The sequence below is a fragment of the Amphiura filiformis genome, chromosome 3 (genome assembly GCF_039555335.1).
Source record: "Amphiura filiformis chromosome 3, Afil_fr2py, whole genome shotgun sequence".
NCBI classification, from domain to species: Eukaryota; Metazoa; Echinodermata; class Ophiuroidea; order Amphilepidida; family Amphiuridae; genus Amphiura; species Amphiura filiformis.
Genome location: NC_092630.1, coordinates 18431957 through 18454126, shown reverse-complemented (window position 1 = coordinate 18454126; position 22170 = coordinate 18431957). Strand labels below are relative to the sequence as shown.

Below are 22170 nucleotides of genomic sequence, written 5' to 3'. Positions count from 1 at the left end.
CCCTTATTCCAAAGTTGCACCAACTAAAGTTTTTTTAGAAACTTATTGACAGATTTATTATGGCTCAAAAAAGCAAGTGTAGTATTTACTGTAATTTAAGAAGTTGTCATATTACCAGCATTGACTCATATTTGACAAATTGACTTTAAAGAATGCATTATATACTAATTCTATATGTTATATGATAGTTTATGGTTCATTTATCTCAAGGGAGGTAGATAAACAAACTCTTATCACAGGCAAGATTTGAAACTAAAAATACTATCAAATAATTATTTATGCCATTGCCACAAAAACATACAGGTTTTATAATTTCAACTATCACTTCAAATTTTGTTTACGTATCTAACAAAATGTGTGTATACTACATGTACTTCAACTAAAAAATGTCATTTCAAAACTCTTTCGCAAAAAGTCAATTCCTATATGTGACACAATCTGGTCCATAGAGGCCAAAGGCAGCAAATTTGAAATTGAGATAAAGGTGAAAATATAGAGGAAAAAACAATAAAATACATAAGAAAATAGACATCACAAAACTTCATAACTTTAGAACCAAGTATGCTAGGCCTTTGGTGTTTTCAGTATATGATAGACTAATGTCTGTATAAGGTAATGATTATAGTAACTCAATTTTCAAGAATGCCTCCTTTGGCCTCGATGGACCAGATCATATCACACATCATTTGATCTGCAGTTCCAACTGAATTCATTACATCACCAACACAAACATACCTCTTCAACTTTTCTACCTCCTCTTGGTTTTTCATGATGGTCCCTTTTGCTGCTTTCTTGGTCAGGAAATCATTCAGCATCACATCACGGGCTGGCGTCTGAGAAACAAGGTTTCAATTTTGCGAAGTTGAAGTAATCTAGAATTGTTCAAAATTCTACAAAGTCTTACACAGAACATTACAATTCATTAAAAATGAAATAATTTTGTAATTTTCACACAGCTCAACTTGCAATAAAGTGTCTTGGTATATTGTAATCAGTAAATAGCCTTAGATGTTCTTGTTCTTAACAAAAATAATACACAAGTTCAAAATCCAATAAGGTAGAACCAAAGAGTACCGACTGCCATGTTTGCTGAGAACAAAGTAGTGTACCTCTGGATTATTATCATGTTTATTTGCAATGAACTGGCAAACATCTCTTGATTAACCATAGCATTATACACAGGGCAGTCTTGAGTTGGTACTCTTTGGGCCTAATCTCACTGGCCAAAACCTAAAAGGTTAAATACCACTAATTATGTATTACACGTGTTTCAATGGGAAAATGCCTAATTTCGGGTGGAATTTTCTCATATTCAGAACTCTCACAGTTCAATGTCACCAATATCAGGTGAAACTATATGATTTAGATGCCAAATGATCAAAAATTCAACATAGGTTGACCTGAGACTTTTCTTGTTTTAACGCACTGAACCGTAAACACCTTAAAATGACAGTGCGCTCTCGAAGCTGAAAGTTACAATATGATAGGGCGACTATTTACTAAAAACCGAAGCCGTGCGTATGAATTTTGGTACTATTGCATCAAAAATGTCATATAATGAGAGAAAATGTACCATTTTGAAGCATCAAACTCTAAAAAGTACTTTTTTGGCTATATAACTTGATCAATTTCAGCGATTTTAATGCAGTCTATTTCAATGTATCGCCCAGGTCTATTGGTGGTCTTTAACCTATATAAGCACAAAGGTGCTCCAATCTCGGGTAAAATGCCATGAATGTAAACATTGACATTTGCAATACATGTTTTAACAAGAAAATTTCTGGAAAACAGTATGACGAGTAAAATATCAATGATTTTCGGACACCCTGTATGATGACTGTTTCGCTGTTTTTGCTTCAACCTAGGACTATATCGGGAGATTCGTATCTGTAGCCTGTCCTAGCACGATCAGATCAGATTAAGATTGATTTAGGGTTAGTGATCCGATTTAGGCCTGCTGTTTAGTGTTAGAATTGTTGATTAGGGTCAGGTTAGCATTAGGAATAGGGTTTTTATTGGGCTAGGCTCTTGGATAGGGATAGAGATACGGCTAGGTCCGAGGATTAGATATGGGTTTAAAATAGAGTTATAGATCAAGTTAGGGTTCCGGCTTGAGTTAGGATAGAGTGAGGCCACACAGGATGCTGTAGAGGCCCATAGACAACGTGTACACAAAGACTAGGTTTATTTTACACGTGACTATAGGCCTTACATGCGCTTTAAAGCTTAAGTAAAATGCCTAGCCTAGGCCTATACTGTATTTACACGTATAGGCCTATGTACGATATTTAGGGCAAGGAAATCACCAACAAAATGTGCATGTGGGTCTAATTAACAAAGTGGCATGTCTATATGATCATCAACATTGATTTTTCATCATCATTAAGCTTTCTATATGTCTTCGCAGGCAAGCGATGGTTGTTGAATTTAGAAGCCCTGAAATCACAGAAACCAGCCGTAAACCCAATACTAATGCCACAAGTCCCCCCCCCCCCCACTCAACCCGCTAGGGGCCTACAACCTCAACGGGTTCTAAAAACATACCTTAGTAGTCGAAGAAGATGCACGTTTTTATGCCAGGGCAAATACAGTTAAATATTGAGAAATGTAAGCAAAATATAGCTAGAAAAGTCTCCATGACGAATATCAGATCCATAGAATTCAGTGTTTCTATAGGTTAAATACCACTAATTATGTATTACACGTGTTTCAATGGGAAAATGCCTAATTTCGGGTGGAATTTTCTCATATTCAGAACTCTCACAGTTCAATGTCACCAATATCAGGTGAAACTATATGATTTAGATGCCAAATGATCAAAAATTCAACATAGGTTGACCTGAGACTTTTCTTGTTTTAACGCACTGAACCGTAAACACCTTAAAATGACAGTGCGCTCTCGAAGCTGAAAGTTACAATATGATAGGCGACTATTTACTAAAAACCGAAGCCGTATGCGTATGAATTTTGGTACTATTGCATCAAAAATGTCATATAATGAGAGAAAATGTACCATTTTGAAGCATCAAACTCTAAAAAGTACTTTTTGGCTATATAACTTGATCAATTTCAGCGATTTTAATGCAGTCTTTTCGAATGCCATGAAAACAAATAGTTCCTCGTCGTATTTCAATGTATCGCCCAGGTCTATTGGTGGTCTTTAACCTAAAAGAGTCTTCTAAACCTCCAGGAATAATATAATACTTGTAGTACAAATAATGAATTCAAATTTCTTCTTGTTATGGAGAGACATGTCCAACTCCATCTCTACATTCTTAGATGGGACAAAATTTCAAATGTCCCGTCCCCCGAAACTAAAAATTTACATATTGTGCAAAGTATCCCCCAAATGGCACTCATTTGGCAAATTTTTCCAAGGGTGGCACAATGCATCCTCTCTTAGATACCCTCAATTTACACAATAATAGTGTACAAAGTGTCTACCAAATGGCTTTAATGTGGCTCTCATTTTGTTAAATATTCCAACTTCTGAGGGGCATGACTGACCCCTTCTGCGTTGCACAGGTACAATGCTATGGCATCTTTGCGGTCATATTGAAAACTATCGGTATCACATTATTTTCTGTTCCCCATGATCAACTTCTGATTGACGCCCTTGCTTGTTGTACTACGATTTATCTAGGGTAGGCCCTATTTTTGAGTCCTGTGTATGCAAAAGGCTTTTCATACCTATAAATAACACATACCTTTTCTAACTGTAATGAAATAAATGCCTCGGGAGCACGCTTTTTCAATTGCATTCCTTGGTGGAGCTTAGCTGCAAAGGCTACTGCACTCACTGAAGAATCTCGTCGGACTATTCTAGGCTTACCAGCTGGTTTCTTGGGGTCCTTTGAAGAGGGTGTTGCTAATTGCTTCTGACTGAAAACAATAATGGCATTATAAGTTGGACTACATAAAATGTACATTCCTTGACATGGTGGTTAAATCATGTGTATGGGTTCCTTGAGATATGGCATACTACTCCTGCCAATCTTTTCAACACAAAAAAATTGTACTTTGGCATGTAAACTTAGTCTCAGCCTTTTCAAGCAATTGTACGACAATTCAATCCAGCTGACAATTGCAGCCATAACTCTATATGATTACAACAAAGACTTGTATGCACAAAACAAGTTACACCAGGTTTAACTTCAAACCTGGCTTAATGGAGTTTAGTCTATGGAGGGCCCCTTTTGTTCTTTCTTTTCCTCATTTACTCATAGCAAAGTCTAAAAGTTAAACTGCAGCCATCTCACATTAAGCTACATGTTTTTGCCCTTAACAGGATGTAAAATAATATAGAATAAGGTATGTAAAATACCAAAGAGTTCCTTCTCCCTAGATTAATCTCCATAGCTAGACCAGGTCTAAAGTTAGACCTGGTCTAATTTGCTTTGTGCATACGTACCCAAAAGTTCCTGCTTTGTAGGACTAACCTCCATAGTTAGACCAGGTTTAAAGTTAGGCCTGGTCTAACATGTTTTGTGCATATGGTCCTAGTGTTTAGACAAATATGAATAAATTCTAGTTTGTTTCTTGTTTCCCTCAGAAGTAATCACATCTGCTATTGAATCATTTATAATTTGCAGAAGGTATTTTCTGACTTAGGAATGGGTCTCATGCTCATGAATCTACAACAATATACAAACAGGATATCAGATGAGATTTTGTTTCCCTATAATTATTGATGTTTGCCTGTGGCTACCTTCTCTCTCCCAAATGTTTCTTCATTTTGTTCCCTTTCCTCTTACCTTAGCAGCAAATATACCTTGACACAATCTAGCTGAATCATTCAAAATTGGACCCTTATATCTTCCTGGTTACTGAGGTTCTGCCTGCTTTGAATACAAGAATTTGACATATGTCCTGTACCTAAATTCAGCCCTTGCAAGTTAAAGTTGCATGAAATCTTGAAGACCTTCAAACTGTGCAGCAAGGATAAACTATACTCCATCCCCCTGGAAGGGGGGGCTCAGAATAAGCGCCTATATAGGGAACTGCTGCTGAAATGCGTCTCATTTTCTGCCTTCTGGTATAATGCCGGTTTTATACTTTCTGCTGCTTGCGGCGTGACGCTTCATCCTGCGGCATGACTCTGAAAGGCACTCTTGCACTCAGCACCGCTCCTAAATCGCATTTTGTTCTCATACGTCAGAGCGGCACCGCTCCGAGTTGACTTGAATTCAACTCCCAGCAGTGCTGCCGCGGCAAAGCAGTGGAGTGATCGATATATCAGCTTGCCACTGGTCACCGCTAGCGTTTCTGGTGCGACTGCGCAGTGAAGTAAAATCAAATACAAATATTTGGGAAAAATGTCAAATAAGTGGTAAATTTGATCCAAAATCTGAGCCTTGCAGTATAGAAACATGTTCCATTGCATTAAATATGTGTCCCACTTTCAATTTCTCCGAAGCATGTCCCTACCCAAACCAAACTCCAGAACATCTGTCCTAATCTTACAACTTCAAAAGCAGGTGGCAACTCTGTAGTTAGTAACATGTCAGTGGCCTGTACATCTGATGTTAGAATGTATCACATATCTGTTTGTTATGGTATAATACTATAGCAATGCAGTGTTAATAATCTACATGGGACCATGAGGGTTACCTGTGCATTGTCTGCAAATCGGTATACGATGATGACAATGTTTGTGCAATTGACGTTTCCGTCTCAACAAATCTAAAAGTGCAGAAACATAACAAGGATTGTAATGGTTATGTTATGACAAATATACATACAATACATTCTAATTTCATTCCATTATTGTTATTTAGCTAAACTACCATTAGAGTATTGTTATAGTGCTTAACTATCATTTAGTTACAACAAAGGGATTACTATTTTACTAAACTACTATAAAATTTAAACGATAAGTTATTTTCTGGCATAATGTCTTGAAAACTATGTTAAAACAGTAGTTATTACTATCTACAATACGAATACTAACATTGAATACAATACTTGTGATTTGACACACATGGCACTACTTGCTATGCACATATTATTCAAATGAAAACATATTTGTGGGATAGTATTACAGGTTACTTGAAGTATATTCAAGCAGTATGTACATTTGTTCCATTATTCAGCAGTATATAGGTGTACTGTAGAATGATATGTTGTACAATATTACTTAAACAGGAGAGTTGTTTTGTGACTCGTTAAAGGGTGGTAAGTTAACATCTCTCTTGAACCTTTCCATTGTGGTTCACTAATTGGGATATTACAGTATAAATCCATACACATCCTATGGAAGATATGACTTCAATCTTCCACACAGGGGGTGCAGATTTCAAATGGAGCCACCCATTCAGATAACCCCATTTGAAATTCACACTCCCTATGTGAAGTGGAAGATTAAGGTCATGTCTTCCACGGGGGGTGTACGGATTTCAACTGGAATATCACATTATGAATTATGCAGACCTTATTTACTGCATGATTACAGTGTGGTAGAGCCAATCGTAGAAGTTGACACGTGTTCAAGTATCGTTTCAGATATACTTGCTACAAATTGAACCTACTCAAATTGCTTTTTCAACTTTTGTAACATCAGTAGCCTACTGTAAGACACTTTGTACATATCACTACTTCTACTCATGCTATTGTAGCAAACCTAGTTATTATGTGCATAACAATAGATGACTTACCGCTCCTTGACTTTATCTGTCTGTGCTTTGTCTCCTCCCTTGAAGTAGGAACATATGCTTGCTTGTTGTACTGAACACAGCAGGGCATTCTTGTGCACAATCTGACACATGAGTACAACCTGTAGGCTATCTAATGCATTCCCTTTCATTAACTGAAATGACGAAGATTTATAGATGTTAGGTTAAGGTGCCGAATAATTAGTGGCTAGATAGATCCTGTATCCTACCCTTTGTCCATATTTGGTTAGTATGCTAATATGGGTGTGATCAAGCAAAATCAGTCTGAAGTAGGACATATTTAATTGTCAGTTTCTTACAGGATTGTTAATATTTGCAAGCTACATTTTACAGAAATCCCTGTTGAATTTGGACAACCAGTTCAAAAGATATGAGCAGTTTCCAAAACAACAGGAAACAAAAGGAAATACAATACTTCCTTTACATTACATTTCATATTTCATATATATTTATTTCACAATCGTGGCCATGGGCCAAATTACAGAGAAATATTACAATTATAATTAAATACTTAAAATAACCCACAAATTTAAAACATTTATAAACACAAGTATTGCACATGGTAGTATAAACATGACACATGGAAAATATATTATTACAAGGACATAAAGATATGAAATTTGCACAAATAAAATAGGCCAATTACAATGTAAAATATCACCAAAAGATTTGATTAAAAAGCACAAAAAATCAAAATTTAACCTGCCAGCAGGATAAAATCTTTATGAAAAAATGTGTACATCCATAACAAAACCATGCACCCGTCGGACGCCACATGCGTCCCACCCCTCACAACCGCCAGGAACAAACACCAGACCCATCCCAAGCGGAGGCCACTCCAAATCATCCGCAAGTCACATGGCCAAGGAATGTTCTCTGTACTCCCAAACCATGTGACCCGGGACGACCAAAGCGACCTCCACCCAAGACGAGTCCGGCATCTACTCCCAGCTATCATGCGAAATGAGACACATGTAGCAGCCGACAAGCGCATCCCTCTGACATGGATGCACACAAATTGAATTTAGATAAAAGCAAGTGGGGCATTTAATGCATGTTTAAAAGTGTGACATAAAGGGATGGGGCTCTGTTTGAAGCGTTTCGTGTTGGCCCTGAGTTGTGTATGATCTTGAGCATTGCGCAAACTTCTGCCATGGACCGAGATTCTGGTGGGTGGTAATAAGTGACTGGTTTTTAGACTGTCTCTCAGTCCATTGGCAAAAGTTCGGCAATGCTCAACCCTTCTGTCTTCTAGCTTTTTAATATTGCACTGTTGTATTGACTTTGAATATGAGATGTATTTATAACCAAGTATGGTTCTAATCGCCCTTCTTTGTATGCGCTCAAGATCACTAGCTTGTTTACATGTGAGGCCCGAATGCCAAACCACATCAGCATACTCGAGCACTGGTCTGACATAGCTTTTGTAAACGACCGTAAGTTCATCCTGGTCAAAGCCAAATCTTTTCAGGGATCTAAGCATGAAAAGACAGTGTTTGCTTTCTTGATCATAATATCAACCTGAGATTGCCATTTCAGGTCACTTTGAATACAGATACCCAGGATTTTGGCTTTGTCAACATAATCAAGCTTGTCAGAGCCAATGCTCAAGTCTGCATGATGTGGTTTGGTTTTACTGAAATTAACCTCAAGTGCCTGGCATTTCTTGGCATTAAGATTTAGGCCATTAGTTGCTGCCCAGTCTGAGAACTTATTCAGATCTTCCTGGATATGACTATTGCTATCACTAGTAGAGTTTTCAGCAAATGTGAGATCATCAACATACTTCCAGACTTCTGCATGTGCATCATCGGAGGCATCATTGATGAGGATTTGAAAACCAATTGGGCCAAGCTTGGTGCCCTGCGGTACACCAGCTGTGAGTTGCACAAAGTCTGAAAGCATGTTGTTGTATCGTACACATTGCTGTCGATGCTGAAGAAAGTCACAAAGCCAAGGTACTATGTTCCTACGCACACCCATTTGAATAATTTTTGTGATGAGAATGGTGTGGTTGACCAAATCAAAGGCTTTAGAAAAATCAGTTAGGACAATCGTTCGGTATTGTGACTCACTTCAGCACCAGTATGAAGGTAATGCATCATATTGACTAGATAGTGATTAGTTGACACACCTGCTACATTTCCAAATTGCCTGATGTCTAACTTGTGACTAATATCATCAATTACCCATCTCGATACAAAACCCTCAGCTACTTTGGCGAAGATTGAGGTCAAAGAAATTGGCCGTAACTTATCAAGAGTAGGGGGTCTTTGTTTTGGTATAGGCACAACGATACCTTGTTTCCATTGACTTGGTACAATACCTTCAGTAAATGAGGAATTAAGAATATTTGTCAAGGGGATGCTCATCTCATAGGCAAATTCCTTAATGATTTTACCAGGGATACGATCAGGTCCCCCAGATTTGTTGGGGTTAATTTTCTGTAACTCAGAATAAACCTCCCAAGGGTGCAGTTTGGGAGCAGGATCTTTGGCTGGTAAATACGCAGGTAGCTTAGATGTATCCAATGGGGGTACATGCGCAGATACTTTAGCAAACATGTCATTGACCGCATCAGCCTTACCCTTCTCATCATCATCACAAACACCTGGGATGTCCAATCTGAGCTCAGTTCGGCCAGAGTTAGTAACCTTTTTGATTTGTTGGTACCATTTTCTTGACTCCGTTTTTTGAAGACCTCTGATTCTGTTGGCATGGTAATCTATTTTTGCCTTCTCAATTTTACGCTTGACCTCGTTTCTCATTTTCGCCACTCTTGATCAGAGCCGGAAATGAAAGCCTTTTGACGCTTCGCAATCAGGTCCTTAATCTGAGGGGTAATCCAAGGTTTGTCATTCGTGTGAACCATCTTCTTTTTTCAGGGAAGCATGAGCTCATACCTTGATCAAGAATGGCGTAAAAGCGTCAGCTTTATGCTGAGTACCATTTGTTTTTAAAACCATATGCCAATCAAGGCTTTGAATCCATGTTCCAAATGTTCGGATTCCTGACTCGAGCAATGGGCGGGTGATCTTTGTTTTCCTTTTATGATGAACAACTCTATGCCTTTTAGGTTTCCAGAGAACGCACAAATGATCACTTTTCCCTATTGATGAGTAGGGACACGGCTTCTCATAGCAAGCTCTCATATTGTCACTTGTAATTATAAGGTCAAGGGTTGCCTGTGCTCGAGTATGGAAATCGACAATTTGGAATAGATTGTTACCATTAGTCAATTGTGATATGTTCATACGGTTGAAGTCGCCAGTGATAATAATGCCAATATCAGGATATTTGGATCGGAGAATGTCAACACTGCTTAGAAGATGTTCCAGTAGAAGGGGTTGAAGTGGCGATTTAGTGGTGATGTACACAGCACAAATAGCTATAGCGGATATGCTTCTTGGTAATTTCTTAGGTCTTACTTTAACCCATAGGCACTCCAGCTCGGGTGGGACTTCAATATCTGTGATGGGAGAGGCAGGTACATCCTCTTTCACATAAATGGCAACACCACCGCCACCTTTATGTTCCCGGGACTGGGTGTATAAGTTGTAGTTGCTGATGCCGAGTTGGTTTACAGGCATGAAATCTTTGAACCAAGATTCAGTGACAACGCCGACGTCAACATTGTTCTGATCAAATACCACACTAATATCATCAAACTTGTTACCAAGTGATTGGGCATTAGTCATGAAGATAACTGGGAGTTGGTTTGCTGTCGCCTTTCCCTCTTGGTTGGCTGTGGGAAAGGGTGTGGGCGGGGGTGTGGGGTTCGGTCCATCAGGTGACCACATTTGACCACCTACCGGAACTGTATTGTCCACGGGGATACAGCTTGCAGGCTGGATTTTGACAAGATTATCAAAGTCTACACCTCTCCTAATGCTGTGTTGAGAGGGTTCGTAGCGGTGAGAATTAACAACATTAATTTGACGTTGTTTATATCGCCCAGCACGGCATCCACAAATGTTTTTTTTCTTAGGCTTAGTATATTTAAAAAGATCAAGTTCATCGATGCAAGCCTGAAGCTCAGCTGATGGTTTTAACTGATTGTTATTAATGCTTTTTAGGTGATCTGGTTTATAGGTAATTCGACACATTGTGCAGATGAATGAGGTGACGAATTGGTAGTCAGTCAGTAAGCTTAAAACACAGTGCAGAATTCTGCAGACTCGCGTTCATTGAAGCAACAGACACCCACCAAAAGTCTTGCTATTATACACTCACGTTTAATGATAGTTCACAAAGAATGAAGACGAACACTCAGGAACACCACAGCATATCACAGTTTATCTCAAAAACATGGAATTAAATTGCTGACGCTGAAAAATTGATGAAAAACACGATTGAAAAATACGAGAAATGGATTTGTGTTGCAGCCAGTGCTGGGCGCAATCATAACGACCTTTGTTTGGCTATCTCAATATTTCCGACTTCTGACTGAATTTGCTTGATCACATCACATATGTATGGCTCATAATTGGTTCTTATTTGACTGATTTGTAATAATTTAATCAACTGAATCCTGACAATGTTTTTATGTTTATGCTTTATTCTGTACTTAGGTATGTTAAATCGGTTCTCATGCTTGGTTTAGGGTGAGTTTCGGATTAATGCTAGTCTCCAAACTCGTACACCGTGCGGCTTTATGCTTCACCATGCACCAGGGTCTCAACTAGGATTTGACAAGTGCGCATCGTTTTCACCATAACTCCCTGTCCAAAATATGACCCCTGGAAACATAAAACAGACCTCTGCCACTTCTGGGGGTTCAACAGCTCAAACAGGTTGCTATAGCCTTGATTAACTTGTCTGGTCTTGTTTGGGTTCAAAGAACTTATTCAAGCATTATCTTTAGAATTCAGCATATGTCACAGACATTAAGTTTGCCTGGCCCAGGAGTAACTGTCTGTCCAAAATGACGGGTGGCTAGCTAACACCCTGCCATGCACCACATATGCTTACAAGGTCCTTAACTAGAGATAATCTGTATTCCACCCAACCACGCCTAAGGTTCTTTGTCCACACTTACCTTGAGAAATCCATCTCTTGTCCTGAAGCTAAACTGACCCACATGTTTCTCATCTAACTCTTGAATGGCCAGGAACAGACTTGATGGTACGTATCTGTACAATCAAAATCATCATGAAGATGTGGTTACAAACTGGACATAAGATCATATGCATACCGACATATGCATATGACATGGTAGGTAAGAACAGCTGAACTAAGTGCTTAGAGTAAATTAACATACATTTCAAGTACCCAGATTGCACGCTCTCTCTCTCTCACTCTCTCTATCTCTCATGTTCTAATTCCGATTCTTCTACCTCTTCCTCTATTTCTCTGTATCACTGTCTGTCTGTATGTCTCTATCTCTATTCTGTTACCTCAGAATCTCGCTCCCTTGCTGTCTACCTGTTTACAAATATTAACAGTGTTGAAATACTATCATGAGGTGAAAGATGGATTGTTCCAACCAGCGAGTGAAATGAAACAGTTATATTCACACTGAGAGATTATATTTCTACCATTACACAAATTTAAGACAGTAAATATTTATTTTAAATCACTTATATATACATTTTTTAAAGTTTTCAACAACATATAGTTGTAAAATACAGTCATGAACCTTCACCATTTTTTACAGTCATATATTCTTAGTCAATACAACACCAAGTTTTACCTTGATATAATTCATATTTCCAATAATTTACCCACACCTAAATTGCCAAGTCTAAAAGACAACACATGTGTAAATCATGCTCTTCCATGCATGTACAAAACACACATACATCAGGTAACGTAAGAAGTGCCATGGCGCATTATGCATAATTATGCATTTTTGGGATGGTAAAAACTAACAAACAGTGTTCGTTGATGGTAAAGATATTGAATATGGTTATCAACCAATGAACTATCTAAAATTTATATATAATATGTCATTATCTAGATCTCCCTCTCTTGTTTGCACTTTCCCATTTGCTCTTTCTCTCTAGCTCTCTCCTACTGTCTACTTCACTTTTGTCCAAAGGCTTTCACAACAGAGTAACAAGCTAATTGAACTGAAATTAAAACTGGAACTAAGATGACAACCAAACTTTCAAAACAATGCTCTGTGTGCTAGCCATAGGCTTCCAACATAAAAGGTCAGAGTTTATTTTCTCAAAATATCAAGAGCTATCTAAGAACTACTGAACCAATATTAGACTTGTTTGAACTCATTTGAATGCAAAATTTGAAACTTGTCGTCTGCAGTCGACACCTGCATGGAAAAAAAAAAAAGTAAGTATTGATATACATCTACATTTACCTATCTATGCTGGTATCATCCTCTTGTAGTGCAGTAATGAACAATGGTGGAGGTTGGTCTGCATTTTCCTTGAATGATGCAAACTCAAACTGAACACATCTAAGGAACATGTGACACTCATCAAAACCCATCTCATGTGCATGTTTGGTGTACAACTGGAGGAAGGCAAAAAGATCAAATATCAGTCAAAATCAAACAAGGAAAGGATGAGTAAAATAAGGACAATAAAAAGGTAATGCAATGGTGATATGAGATGATGACAATTTGTTACTTGATCAATCAAATTCACCCTCAATCAGGACATAACTTTGCATTGCATCAATTGGGGAAACAAACGAATTGTATTTTTGGTACTCAAAGTAGAGACAATCATGTGAACCTGTGAAATATCAAGATGTTGCTGGCAGATACTATACTGCGCCAAGAAAGTATCCTTACACTTGGAGAAATAATCACAATTTCAAAACTGAACCATATTGGGGTAAATTTGTTTTTGTAATAGATGCACTATTTAATCCTGCACATTATGACACCACATTGAATCCAATGGGACATCAAGAAGTAAAGTTACAAGCAATTAAATAGACGAAGGTCCAGTTTTAATAGTGACAAACTGGCCTATACAGGGCGCAAAAAGAGTCCAACAAACGCAACAAAGAGACAACACTGTTTCTTCAATTCATTTCAGTTTTTACTTCTCTGTACTTTTCATAACTTCCATTTTATTTGTCAGCTCTTTTGTTTCAGTTTTCTTTTTTTCCCTTTGTTTTAAATTAAAGGCACACACAAATCAGCCATTTACCACTCTCAAACCAAATGTCTAGTCCGTGGAGTTTTGAATAGGCCAGTGTGTCACTTTTAAAACTCTACCTTCATCTAATCAAATGCTTGTAACTTTGCTTTTTAAAGTCACATTGGATTCAATGTGGTGTCATAATGTGCGGATTAAATAGTGCATCTATTAAAAAAACAAATTTACCCCAATATGGTTCAGTTTTGAAATTGTGATTATTTTTCCAAGTGTAAGGATACTTTCTTGGAGCAGTATATGTGCATACCTATTATGTGACATGATCAAGGGGAATGAGTCAGATGTCACTAATATTGTTTTTGAGATATTGGCAAAAACAGTGTTCAAATGTTTTTGTTTTATATTGTTTTTAGCCATTGATAAATTGCTTATAACTGATGGGGTTTGCATCAAAATGTAGCATTTGCAAACTGCCAGAAAAATATATATAACACTTCTAATTGAAAATTGTCGACATGTGACTCATTGAGTAAACCAACACAAATTTAAACCCATTATAATCTGAACTGCAGAAACTCAAATATCAAAATAGTTACCATTTTTCAGTTCTATAGCAAAGGTTCTTACTTATGTTACCATCCACCACGAATGACTCTGTCAGCAGAGCTTGTTTTGAGATATGGTTCACTGAACCTCTCAAAACACGATAGAAAACAAAGGATTTTTCAACTCTTTTACTGATTTTTACCACAGTGCAAACCAACAACATGGACATGTAACATATCAATGTAAAGCTTATTTGCCATCCAAAATCTCAAAAAGTGAAATAGCTGATATTACAGCTTATTAATGGTGAGCAGCACATATTATAGTGAATTATCTCTAATTAACAATAAGAATGAAGTGAGCTGATCTGAGCTCTTACTGAACTCACCTTTGCTATTACTTCAGTCTCTGAAGCAACTTCCAACAGTCTGTGTCTAATGGTTATTGTCTGCAAAAAAAATGCAAGTTATGAATTAGTAATCACATCCGCTAGAAATTAAGGGGGTACTACACCCCTGGCCAATGTTGTGCCTATTTTTGCATTTTTCTCAAAAATAATAGCGCATTGGTGGTAAGTTACAAGATATGTATATTATAGGGCAAGGACTACAACTACTGCACTGAGAATTCAGCAACTCAAGGAAAGTAGTTATTGATTTATTGATCAAATATTGGTTTTCCCTCATTTTTGACTGTAACTCCACAACTGTTGTCAGTGCTGAAATAAAATTTCCAGTGCAATAGTTGTAGTCCTTGCCCCTATAATATACATATCTTACTTGTCACCAATGCGCTATAATTTTTGAGAAAAATGCAAAAAATAGGCACAAAATTGGGCAGGGGTGTAGTACCCCCTTAAATGACCTCAAAGCATATGTGTACAATTCAAACATCCTTTCATTTAAAGGCAATCTCCTCAAAACAGTACCCCCTGCCTTAAACGTGTATTATGTAATAGATAGAAAAGATAATATTTATTGACATTTTCTGTTAAAATTGGTCAGAAGTCAATGTCATACAGTGATATAAATTATCAATACTTTCAGACTATTCCTATCAAAAGAATCCAACCATATTTATGTGTCACAATAATTTTTGATCTCAGAATTTTTACTAGTATTACTAAGCTCTAACTGATTCTGGCAAAAGATAAATTATTACACATGCTCTATCAAACAGTCGCTTAGAGCTGTTACTGTTTGAGGAGTTCCCATCATAACAATTTACTTGATAAATATACATACTTTTATCGTCCATTTGACTTCCTCGAGAGAGTGAAGGCGGTAGATGTACCGCCTTTGATCGCATGTGTAAACATGCTAGTTCTTTGAGTCAACGCTCATAATTTAATGCTAGGCCTAAAGGGAGCACACACTGACGTCACTCACTTGAGGAAGCCAAATGTATAGTACTTGAATGTGATACAATGTTTACAATATTTTCCCCTCAAGTATGTCAACGAATGGACTATTCCATTTGAAAACTGCCATGCCCCAGGGTTGCCAAAAGATTTCAGCCCGAATCGCTGGTCAAATAATCAAAAAGTCACCCATTTTTTCTCTTTACCATTGGTTTCTATGGGGCAGGAAACTATCGAAAGTCGCGGGAGCAAATGTTGAAAAGTCGCCCAATTTTTTTCTTAAGCATTGGTTTCTATGGGACAGGAAATTGTCAAAAGTCATGGGAAAAATCTTCAAAAAGTCGCCCAATTGGGCTACCAAATCGCTGGGTTTGGCAACCCTGCCATGCCCCTGTGCAAGATTTAAGAAGACTTTCACAGTGGGAGTATGTTTTTCAAATGAAATTAGCTAGGATATTTTGAAACCTATACTTTGTACATGGCTGTACCTGTATCTTTCCACAACTGGAGTATTTCAAATAGAAGTTACCCAATGTCTATTCTATTTAAAACCTATCCTCCTTCTGTGGAAGACTTTAGCTAAATCTTTGACAGGGGTAGTGTGGATTTCAAATGGAATAGCCCAATGAAAAGAAGCCATTCTAGAACAGGATTTGAACCAAAGACCTATGAGCTCTTACCAAATGAGCTATCAAGAAAGCTTAAAACCATTTAGCATTAAGAAATAATATTTCTATAATAGTGCTGAAATTCATAGTCAGTTTATATCAACAAGTTACCTCCAGCAGACGAGACCATATTTGCAGGATGTCACCCTGCTTCTCTTTTGTTGACCTCCGACCCATCTTTGCCTCCTGTGCAGCCATCAAAGATTGTCCTATCTCACACATGAACAGTGGGTCTTCTGCATACACATCTGAGAATAGCTATAGAATCAATGAAAACACTTTAATATACACAATGAAACACTCAGACAGGCAATTACTTGGGGATTCTTGGTTTACTCATATTATATTAAATCATTTCATCATATCGTCGGTCGCAACACATAGTGGCGTAGAGTGATTTTCAAAATTTTCCGTTTCACATAGTGGCGTATAGGTTTAGAGCTAGCTATTATCCTATAATAGTTATTCCTTATTAACTGTTCTACAGTTTAATAGTTTGAACCTTAAACTTCAATTACAAATGGAATCGGGCCACTGAGAGTTAACAGTGGAGGAGTGTCGACTCCGTTACTAGTAGCATATCCTTCAAAATCGTTTTGATCGAAAACGTATTTTGCCCTTCACGTACGCCACTATGTGTTGCGACCGACGATATAAAACATTCAGGCTATGTGGGAGAAATAAGTGCTTGCTGCGTCAAAATAAAAAATAAAGGGTGATATCAACAACATGACACAACACCCTCTGGGACGAGTTCATTTTGACTTCGTTAAGGCAAATAGTACATTTGTCTACAACATTAGTTAAGTACATGTAATAACAGTGTAAAATCGTGTTAAAAACACTATCATCATGTTACTGAAAGCATTTACCACATAGAATATAACATGATCTTACATCTCTTTGTATTTGTGGTGAGAAACTTGCTCCTGGATTGTCCATTTGTTCCCACTCTTTAACTGCTATCTCTAGTAGCTTCTTCTCCATGAAGATAGCATCCATAACTGAATGGGGAGGGTGCTCCTGACAAGCCTCCTGCAAAGAAAACACACAAACAAATGAACAAAACCATCAGCTGTGAGTGGCTATCACTTGCTACATCAAAAATATGCTACATGTCTAAAGATGTTCCAATTCTGAAATTAAGATTTTACAACACCAGGCAAAATTTATATCTCTTTGAGTATTTCTAGTATGGGCTCAACTAGCTCCCTAGTAAACCCTGCATCATCGATAAATTAAATCATGAGATTAACTGGTACATCGATCTACTCATATAAACTGGCAAGTCTAAATAACGAGAAAGAGAATATTATTGGGCTGTTTACTAATAAACAATCAGAATTACATTTCCCTGACTAAGAACCTCTGCCTCTCTAGATTGGTGTTCTTATCAACTGTACTAACAGGAAGCCATTATAGAGGTATCAAAACATAGTTACACTGCACAGGATCAAATATATAAATAAATGTATGCATTTATATAGCACCTAATACTGCAGTAATTAAAACGTTTTTGAAGCGCTTCACATTTATTCTGATCTCACTAGGATATATCAAACCATTTGGCAGCCAGCAATAACAAGGCTGGATAACTAGCCCCTCCCTCATAGTATACCATGGGGAGTGAGACAAGTGAAATATCTTGCCCAAGGATACAAAATGTTGGCCCTGACTGGGTTCAAACCCACAACCTTGTGATTATGAACAAAATGCTAAAACCACTAGGCCACCAACAATCAAAATCATATAGCAATTAGCATTAAACATGAAGTGTAAATTATATTGATTCACTTGAGTAAATAATAATAATGCTACTAATCATCTACTTAAATAAAATGTTGGTATACTTACCATAAAAGCATATTTGAGTGCCTCCGGAATTCTACTAGCCAAAGCAAGGGATGGGTGAAACTCAAGCAAATACACATGCTGCAAAGCTGGTCTGTGATGCATAATGCAACAATTTTTACACAAGTACAAAAATTGCAGGAAATAAAAGGAACAAAATAATCACAAAATCACAAATAATCAAAAAAATGGGCTATTATTTTCAGTTGAAATCCATATGCCCCCTATGGAATACATAACCTTGATCTTCCACAAAGGGGATGTAGATTTCAAATGGAGTCACCCATTCCACATTCATTTGAAATGTGTGTGGAACATTAAGGTCATGTCTTCAATAGGGGTGAATGGAATTCACCTGGACTAGCTAAAAATGCAAATAGCTATGACAACAAAACATACTTAACAGAAATGGTATAATAACATTGATATACAATGATCAAGGATGAAAATATAGCAGACATCTACATACACATCATTGCTTCTACTACCACTGGCTTAATTCAAACCTTGAAGAAAAAAGTAAGGTAAAAAGCATGTGATAAAATTGGGCCGCCCACCTTTAATCACTTCAGTCACTTTAACACTAACGCCATCTTATTTGTTTGCAATATTCCTTTTTAACTGTCATTAGCTCACATTGTTAATGGTTATTACCTCATTTGATACGATAGCCCAGAAAACAATAAAACACCAGTCAATTTAATGTAGTGAGGTCTAGATTTGAAAGTTGCATGACAACAATACAAAAACACTCAGATATCATTACAGATTTCCTTCCATTATACTGAATACAAAATTGCTACAAATGAGGTGTCAAAATGTGCAGAAATAAATTAATTCTGCTTTCAATGCATTTTACAAATTTGTAATACAATAGCCCATTTTTGAATAATAAATGGCCATTATTTAAAGGGGGTGATTACTTTTTTGAGATGTTTAGCATTGCCCTATATGAGATACATTCACACCATCAAACTACTGCTTACCAAGAAATACTTTAAACATTTATTAACTGAACAAAACCAAATTATCTCTTGTACACTACTACTATCATATTGCTAATTATTAACACCAACGCAAAAAAGCACAGTGATTTGTAGTGCACTATATATGCACTGGCATAAATCCACTAAAGTCCATTTTGTTTTTAGGTTTCCTCGAGAAAGTGATGTTAGTGCATACACCAGTTCGAGTAGTATTAAATAATGCGTGTTGACTCAAAGAACTGGTGTGTTTATATTACAAGCATGATCCAAGGGGTACATCTGTACACACGTAAAGTAACTCGGACAAAATACAATCTCTCCAGGAAGCCAAATGGACTATAGTCTCAGCACACTTGACAAGAAACTTGACTATACCTGCTCAAGTTGATAGCTATTGGTTGCTTGGGAATAATCTTGTGTGGCAAACCAAAATCTTTATCCCCATCTCTACATACTCGCTGGATGTATTCTCTTTGGTCATGGATCTGTTGCAAAGCGTAAGACAACAAGTATATATTTTTTAATTTGAAGTCTTATATGACATGATTGTAAGTTTAATTTTGCAGTTTCATTAGAAATATAAAGAGATTGATGAAATACTCCTTATGCATGAAAAAGATCATTATTACTTGTACTATGATCAGCTTATTAGTTTTTTGTTACTGTAAATCCAAACTCTGCATAAATTCACAAAGGTGCACATCAGTCTATACGCAATCTATATCAATCCACAAAGTCCTGCCCATTACGACCTGATCATATTAAAGTAACATGTAACTCTGGTAATCTATTACACCATGTACAAGTTTACATATTAGTGATATTTTGGAAATAACTTTCAAAACATGTATTTAAGTTACAAGTTCAGCCCCTCAGAATAGTACTGTCACAAGATTAATGGTGAATTATAAATGCTATTCATACACTCATAGATACCAAGAACCAATCAGAGCAAACGTTAGATAAATGCAAAACATGCATTGATTGTGTATAATAAATGCATGGGCACGCACACCATGTACTACACGCAGTGCTTTTGGACGCAAAATTTCGGACAGTAAAATTGTTTACTTGATTGCTGGGAGTGGCCTTCTTTTTCTTGATCTTCTAATCTGTTTCTCTCATTTTACCATATATCATTGTCCAGCATGTTGAACTTGTGAATACTCTCAATCATCTGGAAATTGTAAAAGGAGAGATTAACTTCAAACTAGTCAACCAGGTTTTTTTTCCAACATACCTTGGTTGCTTCAAGGTATGTTGGAAAAAAAATCTGGTTGACTAGATTGAATTAAATCTCTTATACATGTAGGCCAGCATGTTTAATAAGCATTGCTTATATAGGCTTTTTAGCCTGGCTTGAGCATTTTGTTTGAGCCTGGTCACATCATAACACAGCGACTGCTAAACAAACAAACAAACATGATTACCTGCTTATCCAAGATTGACTTGACAAGTGTACACTGCAACCGTAGGCATCTGCTTTCAGCCCTGTAGCTTCTCACAAAGTAGTTGCTGGTGAAATCAAATCTTGGTCTCTGATGCATCAAGTTAGTGAGGACTTGGGCCAGACTACGCTTCTCATGCATGTCAAACACATGATGATAGGACTCCAGATATGTGTCAAATAGCTGAGGACAACAAAATAACATTGATTATTTCCTTACTTTGAATTTTCTAGAGGAGACACCCCATGAAATGTTTCACTCAAGTTATGGTGAGTGAACATGTCAAATTCAACAACCCCAACCAACAGAATTCTTTAGTCAATTTCTGCTTGTCTGGGTGCATATTATTGCCCATTTTTTCAATATGTGACACAATCAGGTCCATGAGGGCCAAATGCAAATTTGAAACTGAGATAAAGGTAAAAATATGGAGTAAAAAACAATAAAATACATAAGAAATATAGACATCAAAAACGCTCATAACTTTAGAACCAAGTATGCTAGACCTTTGGTGTTTTCACTAAATGATAGCCTATTGTATGTATAATGTAATGATTACAGTAACTCAATTGTCAAAAATGCCTCCTTTGGCCCCTATAGAACAGATCATGTCACATATATTTACCTGTCTTTTATTCTCCAGATATGCAGCTTCATTGGTCCACAAATCCAGCAGTATTGCAAACCTATCAACCTGAGCATGACCGTAACTTGCTAAGTTGACTTCATTAGTAGCAGGCGGCTGAAAGTTTTACAAAAACAGCAAACCAAGATTATTTAGTAAGGAAACTAATAAAAGATGTACAATCCATACAAACACCAAAATCTTATTTCTATGTAACATGATATTTCCACACAATTTACATAAAAGAGCTCTGTTTCAAGTGAATTTGACTTATCCCGTACACCATGGCTTGACAAATACACTTTCTTCCAAGTTTGCTGAAGTAACAAAGGAAAAGAATAAAAGTGATTATGGTATCTACCAGGCTAGCCCTATAAATAACAATGAGATATGGTAGCCAAAACAAAAGTATATACGCAAGCTGGAAAGATAAAAGAGACTATTATTACACCTCATAAATCATGAGCATATCAATTATCATGACCCTTTATAAAATTGGAAACCATAGCAATACTGCTACTTAAAAAAAATTGCCAATTTATGTTTACAAAGGTGGATAAAGTTGTACATTTTATTACTTTTACTTCTACTGAACAGCTAGCAATTTATGCTAATTCAATGTGTTCCTGACTGTTCAATAGAAGCAAAAGTAATCAAAATGTACAACTTTATCCAACTTTGTAAAATAAAATTGGCAATTTTTTTTTGAAGTAGCAGTATTTCTATGGTTTCCAACCTTGAATAACAAGTAATTTAGGGCCTATAACTTGCTTTTTTGGCCAAAAATATTTTTTGAAAATTAACATTTTTTTTAGAAAATCTGATTTTTTTTGAAAAATACACAAAAAAAATCGGAATTCCGATTTAAATCGGAAGATTGGCATCTCTGGAAATAGGGCAACTAATTTCCCCTTGATACTGGCTATAGGCCTATCACCTCTCACC

At 36.9% G+C, this 22170-nt stretch overlaps 1 protein-coding gene across 3 annotated transcripts in view; it reads right to left on the bottom strand.

The window, feature by feature from the left end:
- The window catches only part of LOC140148155 (uncharacterized), a 118187-nt gene that overhangs the window by 78576 nt on the left and 17441 nt on the right, over window positions 1-22170 (bottom strand). For 2 of the 3 annotated variants that reach the window (XM_072170016.1, XM_072170015.1), the window contains exons 18-30: window positions 21226-21342; window positions 20583-20783; window positions 19528-19637; window positions 18170-18260; window positions 17213-17350; window positions 16427-16573; window positions 14676-14735; window positions 12991-13145; window positions 11710-11803; window positions 6654-6805; window positions 5611-5682; window positions 3708-3882; window positions 736-833 (exon numbers count right to left, since the gene is read on the bottom strand). In XM_072170016.1, coding sequence (XP_072026117.1) covers window positions 736-833; window positions 3708-3882; window positions 5611-5682; window positions 6654-6805; window positions 11710-11803; window positions 12991-13145; window positions 14676-14735; window positions 16427-16573; window positions 17213-17350; window positions 18170-18260; window positions 19528-19637; window positions 20583-20783; window positions 21226-21342 — 1610 coding nt within the window. The remainder of the gene's footprint in view (window positions 1-735; window positions 834-3707; window positions 3883-5610; window positions 5683-6653; window positions 6806-11709; window positions 11804-12990; window positions 13146-14675; window positions 14736-16426; window positions 16574-17212; window positions 17351-18169; window positions 18261-19527; window positions 19638-20582; window positions 20784-21225; window positions 21343-22170) is intronic. The other variant, XM_072170017.1, reaches the window with a different exon arrangement.